This window comes from Lepisma saccharinum, chromosome 13, assembly GCF_977018435.1.
Source record: "Lepisma saccharinum chromosome 13, izLepSacc3.1, whole genome shotgun sequence".
Classification (NCBI taxonomy): Eukaryota; Metazoa; Arthropoda; class Insecta; order Zygentoma; family Lepismatidae; genus Lepisma; species Lepisma saccharinum.
In genome coordinates this window covers 903,054-917,630 of record NC_139241.1, presented here as the reverse complement: position 1 = coordinate 917,630, position 14,577 = coordinate 903,054, and the positions used below count along the sequence as shown (strand labels likewise).

At 39.5% G+C, this 14,577-nt stretch overlaps 1 protein-coding gene across 1 annotated transcript; it reads left to right on the top strand.

Annotated features, from left to right (window-relative positions):
• The first annotated feature begins 10,085 nt into the window (after positions 1–10,085).
• On the top strand, positions 10,086–10,595 carry LOC145997111 (protein GVQW3-like). Its single transcript, XM_083133737.1, has one exon. The coding sequence runs from the start codon at positions 10,086–10,088 to the stop codon at positions 10,593–10,595; it is 510 nt and encodes a 169-aa protein (XP_082989863.1).
• The last annotated feature ends 3,982 nt before the right edge of the window (positions 10,596–14,577 follow it).

Below are 14,577 nucleotides of genomic sequence, written 5' to 3'. Positions count from 1 at the left end.
TTGCGCGTAATATAGGACATTTATATATGTTTTGTGTTCTGGGATAGAAAGTACAGTATTTATAAATATTACAACTTTGCACCACAGAACCACAAATTATTATTATTATTTTAACAGTTTTTAGTTTACATAGTTCTCGAATTATTAGCATTGTACATCCAACATCTCTAGCGTTTGCACGCCCTCGATATCACTTTCCGCTCTTTTTATATTAAAAAACAACTGCCTGCAGTCGAAGCGTCAGTATCGTGAACCAGGATCACACACCAAAACAGTCGCGAATGGCCGATCAGAAGGTAAACAAGTGTTGAACCGTCTTCGTGCAATGGAATTTTCCAGTGATCCTTTCCCGATCCGAGTTTAAAATTTGATCTTCGTTCGTGCACACGGACATCAATGACTGAAGCAAAATAAATTTCACTATTGAGTTTGGAAGCGTAGTCCATAGACTTGTAACTAGCATGATTTCTTTCTGTTACCTATTTTCCTAATTAATATTTTGTGACGCTCAAAATGTAGGACTTTTATGATATTTTTCAAATTCCTCCCGGACGCCGGACATAAGGCTAAAATGTAGGACATGTCCGGGAAAAACCGGACGTCTGGTAACCCTACGTGTGGCAAGACACACCACTTGAGTTTTAAACCCCCAAAGACTGGATCAACATGGCTTATTGGAAAGGGTATACTTGTCTCTGCACTACTGAAGATATGCGATGAGAGGTTACGCTCGAGACTATACAAAGAGTCTGACTTGCGACTCGTCTCGACACGGTCTTCCCAAGGCGTCCTCTTATCTCTCTTCGTAATCCTCGTACTCGCTCCTCGATTGACTGACTTAGAACTGACCACTGACCTCTCTCCTTCCAGACATTTATTCCAATCGAATTAGTTATCTGTAGACTCTTCCTTGATTGCGATCGTTTACACCTGTTTGCAACGACGGCGATCAAGGAAGCTCGGCAATGTCTAACAAGACATTCATTCCTTAGATGGTTCTAGCAATTTCCTGATTTGGAAAGTGATGGCTAAATGTCTGGGATTTTAGAGTTCGTTGTACGTTACATTTAAAAGATTCTACAGATCGTTACGATGCCCCTCTCCGGAAAATAATTCCTTTGAATTCGTCTTTATATGTGATCCAATCTTATAGGGGTATCGTTCATTACCAAAACATAAAATCCTACAGATCGTTACGCATTATTGAACAACGAAACATTACCTTTTCTTCAGTCTATCTAATGAGGATCAAAAGTTTAATAGAAAAATAACTGCTTAGATATAAGCCAGTAACTAAGAGTCTGTGAATCCGATGCTTGAGGGGAAGCACAGGGGAGAAGGACGTGAACTTTTGAGATTTTTTTCTTCTAGTAGAGGTCTAACAACTGACCAAAATCCATCTTTTACGGAATCATTCCCAACATTCGTCGTTTTCAACTTAATTTTTTTTTTTTGTTTTTTTTTGGCTAACACAGAAGTTTTCACAACACTCCCACATCTCGTCCCCATGAACGCGGCTAAAAATATGAAAACAGTAACGTATAAATTAGCAATAACAGCACAAAATAAAGGCAATTATCAAGAGGAATATCATCTGTCCCTGAACAGTACGTATGTATATCCTCTAGCGCGACACAAATGAAAAGTCTCATTATAGCTCAGTTCATTGCTGATGCAGGACAAATTTCAAATTCATTTTTCTCTCCTATATAAAAAAAAACCTTGATAAAACTTTATTAGTATGAAGAGGAAGGATGGTAGTTAAAAATATTCAAAAATGAGAAAAATCGATGAGGGGATGTTTTGAGCTGTTCAAACTTGAAATTTGAACATTTGAACAGTGTGTTCAAATTTTACAAAGTTTCAACATTGTATCATCTCATAATATGCAACCGTTTTTCCCCTTTACAACGAGCTCAAGAACGCTTCTGTATCTTCGTTCGTTCCCGAGATATACTTAATTGAAAAGAGCATGATGCTCAAAACTGACATTTTGAACAACCCTCATATAATTCGTAATAATCATATTTCAGCAAAATCCTTTCACAGGTTTTGGAGCAAATCAAAGCTGTGTCCGAAATATCATCAACATCGTGACTATGAGGGTCAACTCCTGCCTGATTTGACATGGAATGAATGACCCGACCCATATTTATATATATAATGTCATTAAATGTCTCAAATTATTTTATAATATATACAATATATTATATCGACTGTCTTTCATTCAAAATGTATAATTGCAAATAGATGAACAATGATGTGCATAAGGGAGGAGGGATAAAAAATAAGATATATTAAGATGATAATAGTTTCATGTATAAAATTCACATATAAATGCTATTACGTGTTTTATTAATATATCTATGTACTTCGTGGTTGCTAACGAAAGACGATGAGAAATGGAGAAGAAGTAACAAGTCGGTCCAATTTCTGTGTTCTGGGGATTGCTGGGTTTAGTGTCCTTAGAGGTGAGGCTCTTTGTTGTCCGTTCTTTTTGTATGTTCTCGATATTATTCCAGTCATGTATATTCGAATCTCAAACTAATTGTTTATATTTGTTGTTAAAACAAAAACTCTTCCCACCTTGGAAGAATTTTTGTGGGGGGAGGGGGGGAATTTCAAGACAAGATCGTTGGTGGGAGGAATTCCCCCGTCCCCCCGGGATTCCGCACCCTGGTTTGGAACATTTATGTTACATATTATGCTGTTCATTAAATCACATTTTTGTAATCTGTAATTTTAAGGCAGTATATTGTTTGAAATAAAATATGCCAAACCATTTCAAAGGTAGAATTACAAGTATTGTCAACTGACCCCGAACATATCGTCAACTCACTCCACATACAGGTTGAATTGACAATTGTCACTCTTCAAAAAAAAAAAAAAATTAACAAAATAAAAAAGCAATAATTTTACAAGTTTTTTGGAGCATGGTGAATTAAAAATTTGTAGTGGTTGAGGAAAATACAAATATTGCTCGTAGGATTTCATCAATAGTATATCTTAATTTTTAAAAGCTGCAAAAATTTAAACATAAAAACATGGTCAAGTACGATTTGATGTTGCTCTTAAAGTAGGGTGACCATAATATTTTGACCCAAAGGTCACTTTACTCCCTCCTGAAAAATTGGTTAGGCCTAATTAGCTATACAATTATTGTCATTAACGTATTATTATTCTTATTTATAGTAACCGCTGTAGCTCAGTCGGTGGTCGGCCTCCGTGGAGGAGTGGTTAGCATAGTGGTCCCGGGTTCGAATCCCGGCTAGGACTTGGATGTTTGTGTTGTCCGTAAATTTAGAAAACCGAGAATATAGAGAAAAACTGATATGTACGAATGTTGAGAAAATGTGTGTGAATGACGGGGGATACCACCGAATAGGGGAATTTCTTTATTGTATATATAAAAAAGTCGGTATGGCGTCTGACTACCATGCGAGAGGCCCGGGTTCGATCCCCGGCTGAGAGAACCGGGACTATTTCCACCTGTTTATGCGGCTCCGGCGCTCGCCCAGTGTTGTATAAAGTGGATACCTGGAGGAAACTCTGGGAGGTAAATGCGGCCAGGGGCGTGGTGCTGATCACATCACTCCAAGCTTCGGCCGAGATACGCCTTCATGGCGTGGTGCAAAGCACAGGGGAGCACTTTACCTTTTTTATTATTTATTGTAGTATGGATCACATAAATGATACATCATGAACAATATCTATGTAAAATATGATCTCTCGTTGTCAAGAGCTATTAATTTTTATAATCTCGGTATGACTACTATGCCAGAAGTATTTTGCAGAAGGACCAATCTTCTTGAGAACAACTTTATTCTTTACTAACCGTTAATAAAGCTCCCCGAAAAAGTTGCACCACATATTAATATCTAACACAAAACGCGGGATTTGACATTTGAATTTCCGCCAAGACACAGAAAGTCATTCTTTTTAAGAATCTCTCAAATTTAGACTTGGTTTTCAAGATAATTCCTAGACTTTTAAAAAACGGGACAAATAGTGTTTCTTGTATAATATCGACGGGACAACTGGGACACGCCTATGAAACGGGACTCTCCCGGTCAAAACGAGACGAATGGTCACCCTATCTTAAAGAAACGATTTTATTTCGAGCAAAGTGAAACAAAAATTATTTGAATTTCACGCTATTCAGTTCATTTTCATTTCTTGTGCGGCAAGGCCGAGTAAAGATTGTTGCAGTCAAGAAATGATTGTTGCGCCGGTGCATGGAATTCGCCGCCCCCCGTTTGTACTTCAGTTATGAGCTATTATTTTTTTCTTTTTGCTCAGGCCAATCGGGACTAGACCTACAGTTTAAAGTGGGATCCGAACCACTTGTAGCTCCACCGAGTATCGAACCCGGAACCCCTTGATTACAAGGCGACGACGCTACCACTGAGCCATCGGGGAGGCCCACACACTGTACTCGTTATTTCAAAAGTGGTAATGAAAATTTCCACAAGCGAAGTTGAAATATTTTTAAAAAAAAGTTTTTTGAGAACTGAATTTGAAAATTCAGGCGCCAGTTGAAAATGCCTACATTTTACATTCCCAATTTCGCCTTCAAAGAAACACTCAAAGAATCTGTTAATTGCATAGAAAAGGCAACCTTACTTTCGAGTAAAAGATTCCGAAGAACTTTGCGGTGGCGGAAACGCATCACCCATCCCATCTCTTCACCCCACCCCTAACAGCGGTGCTTGGAAGGGAACCAGCGAAAAAGAAAGCCCTTGCCATTGGTAACAGCCTTGATGGGATACAAGAGATCTGACCAATAAGGACGTTTGAAACCCACGTGACTGTCACCGAAAGAGCTCTCCCCCCAATTTGTGCTGGAAACAGCAAAAGAAGACGGCCGCGCCATCTACTGGCCACCGATGGAAATGCAATTTCAAAGCGCAGCGAGGTTTAAATGTGGGATAATCCTCTACTCCCTAACTCCTCTATGGTAAGAGTTATGTTATGTTTTAGTAGGAATTGTAGCTTCTATTAGCATCAATAGAATGAACATTTATTATTTATGCTAATAGAAATAAATCTAGCTGGTCTAACGGAACAACTTAGGCATTTAGCCTAACAATAAAATGATTCCTAGTGAAATCAGAACGTAAGATTGCTCTAGTGTTGTGCAATAAGGGAGGCCCCCCATATTCCTCTGTATACATAATTTTTGTTTCTTTCTACAGCATATATGTAACGAATGGCATGGTCAAGTCGTTCCAAAAAGTCTGTAAAATAACTGGTTGCACCAGATTCACAAGCCCAGTTATTTTCACTGAATTCGTTCGTTTCGTTAAGGTTTTCGGAGCGAACTTGGGTTAGCAATCAGTGGCGTACCCAGGGGTTGGGGTTGGCTGGGGAAATAACCCATTTCCCCCCTTTCGGGCCCAGTATTTCTAAAAAAGAACGTCAAAGGCAGGAGAAGATTGCAAAATGAGGAATGACTACTAAAAAAGTACACGTAACTCCCACCCCCTTTCGAAAATAAAAAAAAAACTATTTGATTTGCAGTGGCGAAGCGTGGTGTCGCTGCATGGTCGCTGGAAGGGAAGGCACAGGCGTGTGAGTTCCTGTTATTATGGGTGAGACTTTTTTAAAATATAAAAAATATAACCTTTAAAGTTATTTTTCAAAATGTAACAACATATTATTGCATCTATCAACGTACCTGAATAGTACCGCTTGGTGTGTGCTAACTCGTAAATCGCATTTCTTGATTTTATTATAAATTGATGTTTAGATGTCATTCGAGTGGCATTCTCAATGTTCCGATGGCCCTTCTTTCTTCCTATGCCCGCTAATAGGCTTTTATGCTTGTTTTGTAGTATTCCAGACAGACACGTATCCAAGGGGGGGTTAGAGGGCTCGATCCCCCCGAAAGTTTTCGGTTTGCACTAGATAAAATGAGGTTTTTGATTTCTTGTAGTGTGAAATAAAATAATGTGAGGATAATTTAAGGAGAGAAATAATTACCGAGGAAAGATGAAGAATGTTATATAATCTTGTTATTGTTAATAGCATGTATCCAAGGTGGGGATCAGGGGTTCGAGCACCCTTCAGGAAATTTTTTAGTTGACACTACATAAAATTGTTTTTGTCTTCTTGAATAATGGGACAATAATATTTATTATTATTATCTGTTATTGACAATAGCACATATCCAAGATTTGATTTAGTTTATTTTACTTCGCGTTTTGTGCCTCTTGGCTAATTTGCGAAGATGGGGATGAGTGATGAAATGATGAAATTGATGAATGGACATTCACAAACAACCAAGCCCGACCGGGATTCGAACCCGGGACCCTTGGCGTCGCAGCGCGATGTGCTAACCACTCGGCCACAGGGTCGGGCGTATCCAAGATGGGAATGAGGGGGCTCGAGCCCCCTCTCCCAGGAAATTTGTCAGTTTACACTATTAGATAAAATTAGGCTATTGGCTTCTTGAATAATGTGACGATAATTTCAGGGGATAAATAATTATCGAGGCAAGACGGAGAATGTTATATAATCTTGTTATTGTTAATAGCATGTATCCAAGGTGGGGATCAGGGGGCTTGATCCCTCCCACACACACAAACAGGAAATTTTCAGTTTACACTACATAAAATTATGTCTTTGTCTGCTTGAATAATGTGATACATAATTATAAAGACAAGGCGGAGAATGCTCTATAACCCTTTTGTTGATAATATTGCACAGACATTTTCCTTGCGCTTTCGGTGTTGTCGCAGTAAATGTTTCTGGAAGCTGCACAACAAAGGTGGCGCCACAAGTAGGAGTTAGGACGATTCGTTGCAATTTTTAATCTCTGGAAAACGCGAGAGGGAACGTTCTTGAATAAGAGAAGGAGTCGAACTACTGGCAATATTAACGAATCGTTTTATCTGCGGAACGTTCTAGAATATAAAAAGGATATAAATATGCGGCTTCAATTTACCGGTTGATCTGTACAACAAAATCGGTTAATGAGACTTCAGAGTATGACAATTCATACAGTCGATTAGTGATCAGTCAGGAAAAGGACTAAATACCGTAAAGTAACAATGTCTACTAGTTCGGGTCCAAAGCTGAAGACATTGAAGACAGCGGAACTTCCGGAGCCTCAGCGTAGTGCTAGTTCAGGTCGAAGAGATCGAAGGTGAATATTTCAGTAAAAGGTAAAGGTAAAGTGTTCCCCTGTGCATAGCACCACGCCATGAAGGCGTATAGGGGGTGTGGGGGTAACGCCCCACACTTTCTTGATCCGGTCGTGAGTTTGGGTGATGTGATCAGCATCACGCCCCTGACCGCCTTTACCCCCCAGGGTTTCCCCCAGGTACCCATGTTATTCGACGCTGGGTGGGCGCCGGGGCCGCTTCCACCGTTAGAAAAGTTCCCGGATTTGAACCGGCCGGGGATCGAACCCGGGACCTTGAGCATGGTAGTCAGACGCGTTACCGACTGTATTTCAGTGCTTTATTAAAAAGAAATAAGATTCACAGATCAACTGAAAATCAAAGTTTTGAGTGATGGTTTAGTTGTGCCCGAACAAATTTCATGTATGCAGTCCGAGAATTTCATGGTATAAAAAAATACTTTTGTTTAAGCCTACTGGGTTCGCACTCACACAAATACGTACTCGTACTTAACTACCATCAAGGGATATCCGAAAATTTTATGAATGTCGACAAGTGAAAGCAAGAAGATGTTGCATATGTAGTTATTTTAGCGGAAATTGCAGGTTCTACCAGGAGCCGATTCAGGGCTCTGGCATACCATGCTATTGCTCAACCAACTGAACCACAGAGTCCCCCTTGACTTCGACTGATTTTGCGCTAAAATGTATACATAGTACATGTTCTGTGTATGTCAAATAGTAAGATGTTACCGGTTTAATTAACAAGCGCAGAAAATGTAGGAGATAGAAGAAAACTGAGGGGCATTCCCACCGGTTGAGGAGACATTTTACTTCTGTAGTCAACACGAGCTGCCGTTTCGAGGTGACGATGACAGTGTCCTACAGTACAAGAGGTGAGACAAGAAACTCTCCCACCGATGTGCTGGGTCGGAAACGCGGCAAGCGCATGCGCGAACTTCCCTTATCGTGCACACAGGCAGGGTTGCCGAACGTCATAAATGTTGTGTGAGCACCGAGAAACAACGCGATCGACTTGCCTGTCTTCATTTAAAGTGTGTGTTTGTTTTGTGTGCAGTGTACTTGCTAGCATGGAAGCTTGCAGTTCAGAGAAAGCAAGTAAACTCGGTGGACGGAAAGTAATCCACAGCCAAGGGCGAGAAATTGCATATAATGTATATACATTTATGAAAGACGAGGTGGGAGTTCGTATGTCCGAAAACCAGTTGCAAAGGAGGGTGGCTCGCGCATGTGGTGTTTCATTCAGCAGTGTGAGAAGAATTGTACTAATAGAAAGTAAAGCATGCACTACGTTGAAGAAACACTTTCATACGCCCCATAAAACACGACCTCGCCGAAAAATCAAAAGTCATTTAGACGAGTTCGATAAATGTGTTGTTAGGCGTGTTGTGCACGAATTTCACCTTACGGACGGGGAAGGTATCCGAAGGGTTTTGAAACAAAGAATAGAGTTCCAAGGCAGTGTCTGGTGTGTGCGCAAGATAATACGTGACCCAGAGTTTAAGTGGGAAAAAGCAGAAAATAATAGACAATTGCTTATAGAAAAGGACGAAATAAGAAGTTTACGTTCATCGTACCTCAAAGCCATAAAAATCTTTCGTCGACAAGGACGACCCATTGTTTACGTTGACGGACTTATTTTCACAGCTCGACAACAAAGAAAAAGCTTGGGTGGATGGAACCGCGGCTGCCGTCAAAGCACCGGTGTCTAAAGGGCAACGTGTAATTGTTGTACATGCTGGCGGTTAATGTTCAAATCTGGAAAATCTTTTGGCGATTACCACCATGATATGAATGCCCAAAATTGTGATTTTTTTTTTTTGATTTGATATATTTTATTTTACTTCGCGTTTTGTGCCTCTTGGCTAATTTGCGAAGATGGGGATGACTGATGAAGTGATGAAATTGAGGAATGGACATTTACAAACAACCATGACCGAGAGGGATTCGAACCCGGGACCCTTGGCGTCGCAGCGCGATGTGCTAACCACTCAGTCACAGGGTCCGGGGAGAAGTTGATCCCAAATTTGACACCAAACAGTGTGGTTGTTGTTGACAACGCCTCATGCCATAACGTACAAATAAATCCTGCGCCTTCTTCCTCCTCCCGAAAAGACATTATGATTCAGTGGCTCGTTCAAAACAACATCCCCTTTGACGCACACATGTTCAAGCCAGAATTGTATTCATTGGTGAAAATTAACAAACCCCGTTTGAAGATGTTCAAAATTGATTCCATCTTAGCAGAACACGGTCATTCCGTTGTATGTTTACCGCCATACCACCCAGATCTTCTTGCTTAGTTTTCTTGTGTTCTCGTTCTGCGTAGACATTTGACCCGTATGCACTGCCAACCCTGCTTCTGTGCGTCCTTTCCCTACGTAAATATTATGGCTTGGGCGTGAGGCCGCGAGGAGTTTCTTGTCTTACCTATTCTACTGTACTAAGGGAAATTTCACAAGGATTTCACAAGTCGAACGTTGGTTTTGTGTAGCTACGGTGTGAAACGTTGCTGTTGATTGGCTCGTTCCATACGACATGTATCGCGTGTTCCTTCGGTCTCAAATCTTCCTAAGTCTTGAAGATGCAAGTCACAAGGATGGAAAATTAGGACTTTATTAAGGTTAAGTCCGAAGTCAGGCGACAGCACCCTAAAGGATAATATCCAAACCTGCAGGAAGAATGCATCTTACTTACGAGGGGGTATCCAAAAGTTTTAATTATAATAAAGAAGTTATAGAGATATTTACATGAAACTTTTTGTGCATAATCAGTGTCATTGCCAGGCATACTTGTGCAAATATCAAATCTTTGTCTAACGTAGTTTTCCTTCCACGGGCTTTAGAAGACATCAACCTGCATGATGAACAAAATTGAAGCCCGAAGTGTCATAAAGTTCCTCCATTTGAAGGGCAACAACGCACGCCAATTCCACGACAAAATGAAAGGTGTCTATGGGGATGAAAGCCCATCATATGGCACGGTTGTGAGGTGGAAGAGGAACTTTCAAAGTGGTCACATGTCCCTGACAGACGAGCCACGAGCGGGTAAACCCTCAATCAAGGATGATCTTGCCATGGTGAAGAAAGTGGAGGCCGTTATCCTCGACGACAGAAGATCGACCATGGAAAGAGTGATGGCGGAGACTGGACTAAGTTACGGAAGTGCGTGGAGGATTATTCATGAAGAACTGCACATGAATAAGGTGTCTGCACGCTGGGTACCTCGCTTGTTGACACCTCTTCAAAAGCAAATTCGCCACGACTTTTCCCAGCAGAATTTGACTCTTTTGGAGCGGAATGAAGACAATTTTTTTGCTCGTCTCATCGCTATGGACGAGTGCTGGGTATACCTCTACGATCCGGAGACCAAAGAAATGAGCAAGGAGTGGAAACATCCATCCTCCCCCCTCCCAAGAAGGCGAAGGTCCAGAAATCTGCCGGGAAGGTGATGCTGTCCATATTTTGGGATAGCCGCGGGGTAATCTTAACCGATTACCTTCCGAAGGGCGAGACCCTCAACAACGATTACTACTGCAACCTTCTGGAAAAACTGCGAGATGCATTGAAACAAAAACGTCGTGGCATGATCAGCAAAGGCGTCCGTCTCCGCCCATACGGCCCAAGCATCCGTTGTCGCCCCCCACCGGTTAGGCTATGAACTTTTGCAGCATCCATCTTATTTGCCTGATCTTGCACCAAGCGACTTCTTCCTCTTTACCGAGATGAAGAAACCACTTCGTGGTCGGCGATTTGACGACAGAGAGGATGTCATTTTCGAAGTAGAACAGTGGTTTTCGAGCAAAGCGGAGGACTTCTACAAAGAGGGCTTGAAACAGTTGAAGAAACGCTGGCAAAAATGTGTGACTCTGCAGAGAGACTACGTGGAGAAGAACTAACTATGACGACGGGAAGTAATAAGAATCAGTTTCCTTAACTTACTATTTATTCAATACGAACACGTAATTGCAGGTATTACACCCCGTACAAAAGTCGAGCCACTGCTCGCTACCCAGTCCGACGTCAAGCGATCTGCCGTTTCAACTGCTAGCACCGCCCCCTTTCCACCTCGCTCGAGCCACGAGGCATGAGGAGCTCTGAGGTAGTTTACACGTCACAGCGACGTTCCTACCTCAATACACTCGAGTACAAAATTAATCAAATGATACAACTGTAATAACTCCCCTCTCTTGGGAGAAAAATTTCCTTCAAGTGAAATTTTTACAAAATAAAATACCCATTTATAATTTACACATTGTTATCATATCTACACTCATACTTTGTGTAGTTACAGTTAAACTGGTATACATCATGGTCAGATATACTGGGTATAATCAATACAACAACATCTATGTTAAAGAAAATATAAAAATAGCAAATACATATAAATAATTTTAAACAAAATCTAAATCTTTCTTTGATCTACCTAAACAAATGTTTGTACAATTTTCAATTTAGTTTTTCCAATTGGCTTAAATAACAACTTCTTTTTTCAATGGAACAATTCCAGATTTTTAGATTATCACTGTGATGGTTACCACTGGTATTGCCAGTTTTCAAATCTATTACAATGTATACATTAGTTGCTTGTTTGTCAATTACCATATACGGACCTTCATAGACCTCACAGTACTTTTTAGTGCGATTTTCTAGGAGGCTGCTAAGATAATGGGTTTTTACAAATACCAGGTCTTTTACTTTAACTTCAGGTTTATTTTCTTGTTGCAAGTTGTACCTGTCATTTCTTTTCTTCCTTGCTTGGAAACCCTTTACAAAAGCCATGTATAGCTTATCTTTCCACAGAGAAATTTCATTAGGCGGTAAATTAAAATGATTCAAAATACATGAGTTAAGATCTCTATTTAGTTGTAACTCGGAGGGAGCAAATCCTAGCTGTGTGTGTACACTATCATTTAATAAGCTTACAACTACATCTATATATTTCGGCCAATCTTTGTGGTTGTTTTTACAAAACACACGCATAAGCCGGTTGAGTTCAGAATGAATTCTCTTAACCAAATTAGAACTAGGGTGATATATTGGGGTATACGCCAATTTTATACCTAAGCTTGTTTAAGTGTCCACATATTTGTTAGAATGAAACACCGTGGCGTTATCACTAACCAACCTGTGTGGAATGCCAAAATGCCTGACATATCCCTCTAGCAAGGCTTTTACAATACTGTTGGCTGTACTTGACCTCATTGGATAAGCGAACAGATATTTAGTGTTAGCATCTTGTAAGGTTAGAAGAAACCTTTCTCCTTGCGAACCTTTAATTAATGGTCCTTGTATATCCAAAAACAAAATAGTTTCACCCTGGTTACAATGTTGTTGGAATATGCCCTTGGGCGGATGTCTACTCGGCTTCGTTCTCATACATAGTTCACAATCTTTGATATAACTCAGAATACCTTTTCTCATACCAGGCCAAAAGTACAGTTTCCTAACTCTTCTGAGTACCTTTTCACAACCAAAGTGGCCCATATTGTCATGATAATTCCTCAGTATTACAGAAACTAAAGATTGAGGTATACATATTTTCCAGATGTTCTCAAAGTGAAAATCTCTTATCATCAAAATTCCATTGCATATTTTATAAAACTTTTTCCAATTTCTACACCTTTGAGGTAAACTTACATTTACATTTTCACAATTGTTCAAATAATCAATAATAGGTTGAAATAGCTTATCATTGTACTGTTCTTGGACTAACAACTCTACAGGTATATCTAATACTTCATTTTTAAACATTACATTATTGTTTATGTGCATCAAGATCGGCTCTGACTCTGAAAATTGTCTGGACAATAAGTCCGCTAGGCCATTGTCAGATCCTTTGCAGTATTCTACAATGAACTGGTATTTTTGAAGTTGAAGGGACCAACGCAATAAGCGAGGGTTCCAATTCTTCGAATGGTTCAGCCAAGTGAGACACTTATGATCACAAACTAAAGTAAATTCTTTACCCAAAAGATATTGATTACATTTCTCAATACAAAATAAAAGACTTAAACATTCTAGCTCGGTTATGGTGTATTGTTTCTCATAACCTTTCAGTGTACGACTTACATAACTTATTATTCTTTTCTCATCATCAATTATTTGGTACAAATATCCTCCAATGCCAAGTAAAGAAGCATCTCCTTGGACATAAAACCTTTGATTAAGATCAGGATGAAATAGTTTAGCATCATTAGAAATTTCTTGCTTGAGCAAATCAAAACTCTCTTGTTCCTTCTTAGTCCATATCCATTTCTTACCATTCCTTAACAATTCATATAAAGGTGCACATATGGTAGCAAAGTTTGGAATGAATCTTCTCATCCAAGAGAAACAACCTATTATTTTTTGAAGTGTCTTCACATCCTTCGGAGTAGGAAGGTTGAGAATAGCCTCTACTCTCTCTGGATTTACTCTTATACCTGTTTTGTCAATAATGTGACCCAAGTACAATAACTTTTCTTTACAGAGGAATGTCTTCTTGAGACGTACAGTCATACCACTCTCTCTTAATTTAGAAAATACACTTCTTAAATGTTCTATGTGACTTTCTAAAGATTCACTTCTAATGCATAAATCATCAACATAAATGATAACATTCTCCGACAGAATGTCGCCTAATACCTTGGTCATTGCCATCGTAAATGCTTGTACTCCATTACATGTACCAAATACTAAACGTTTGTATTGGTATTGTCTACCTTCAAACAAAAATGCAGTATACTTTTTAGATGACTCTGACAACAAAATCTGGTGAAATCCAGAGGACATATCGACCAGTGATACATATGGTCTACCAACAAATCCTTGTAATGCCTCTTCAATATTAATTGGTCTAATTTGACTAACTTTTTGGTGTTGATTAATATTCCTGAAGTCAGTACATACCCTTACACTTCTATCAGACTTAGGAACTATTACTAGTGGATTTAAATAAGGTGAATCAGAAAGTTCTATAATGTCCCACTCAAGTAATTTTTGAATATGATCTCTAACATTTTGTCTGTAATGATAAGGTATTCGATATGGCTTAGAAACTAAAGGTTCTGTTGTATCTAATTCAATATGATGTTCATATTTAGTACATAAACCAGGTTTTTCATCAAACAGCATCCTAAATTCAAGTAACAAATCAAACAGTTGCTTCTTTTCATCTTCATCGAGTATTTCAGCTTGCATAGCTTTTAATTTAAGATCTTCTACGCTAGCAACAGTTATTTCCTCCTTTGACTTTTGGGTTACATTAAGACAACTACTCTCTGCCTCTTCACTCACATCAAAAGTTGGACAAGATATAGGTAATAATATAACTAACCTTTCACCTTGTTTGGTGTGTAACAATAAAGAATTTTCCTTGAAGTTTACAAGAGCCTCTACGTTATACAAAAAATCTAAACCTAAAAGAATGTCTACTGTCAAATCTTTGACGAC

Excerpts from the sequence above, each read along its gene's own strand:
- LOC145997111 (XM_083133737.1), top strand. The coding sequence starts at position 10,086 with ATGAAAGGTGTCTATGGGGATGAAAGCCCATCATATGGCACGGTTGTG.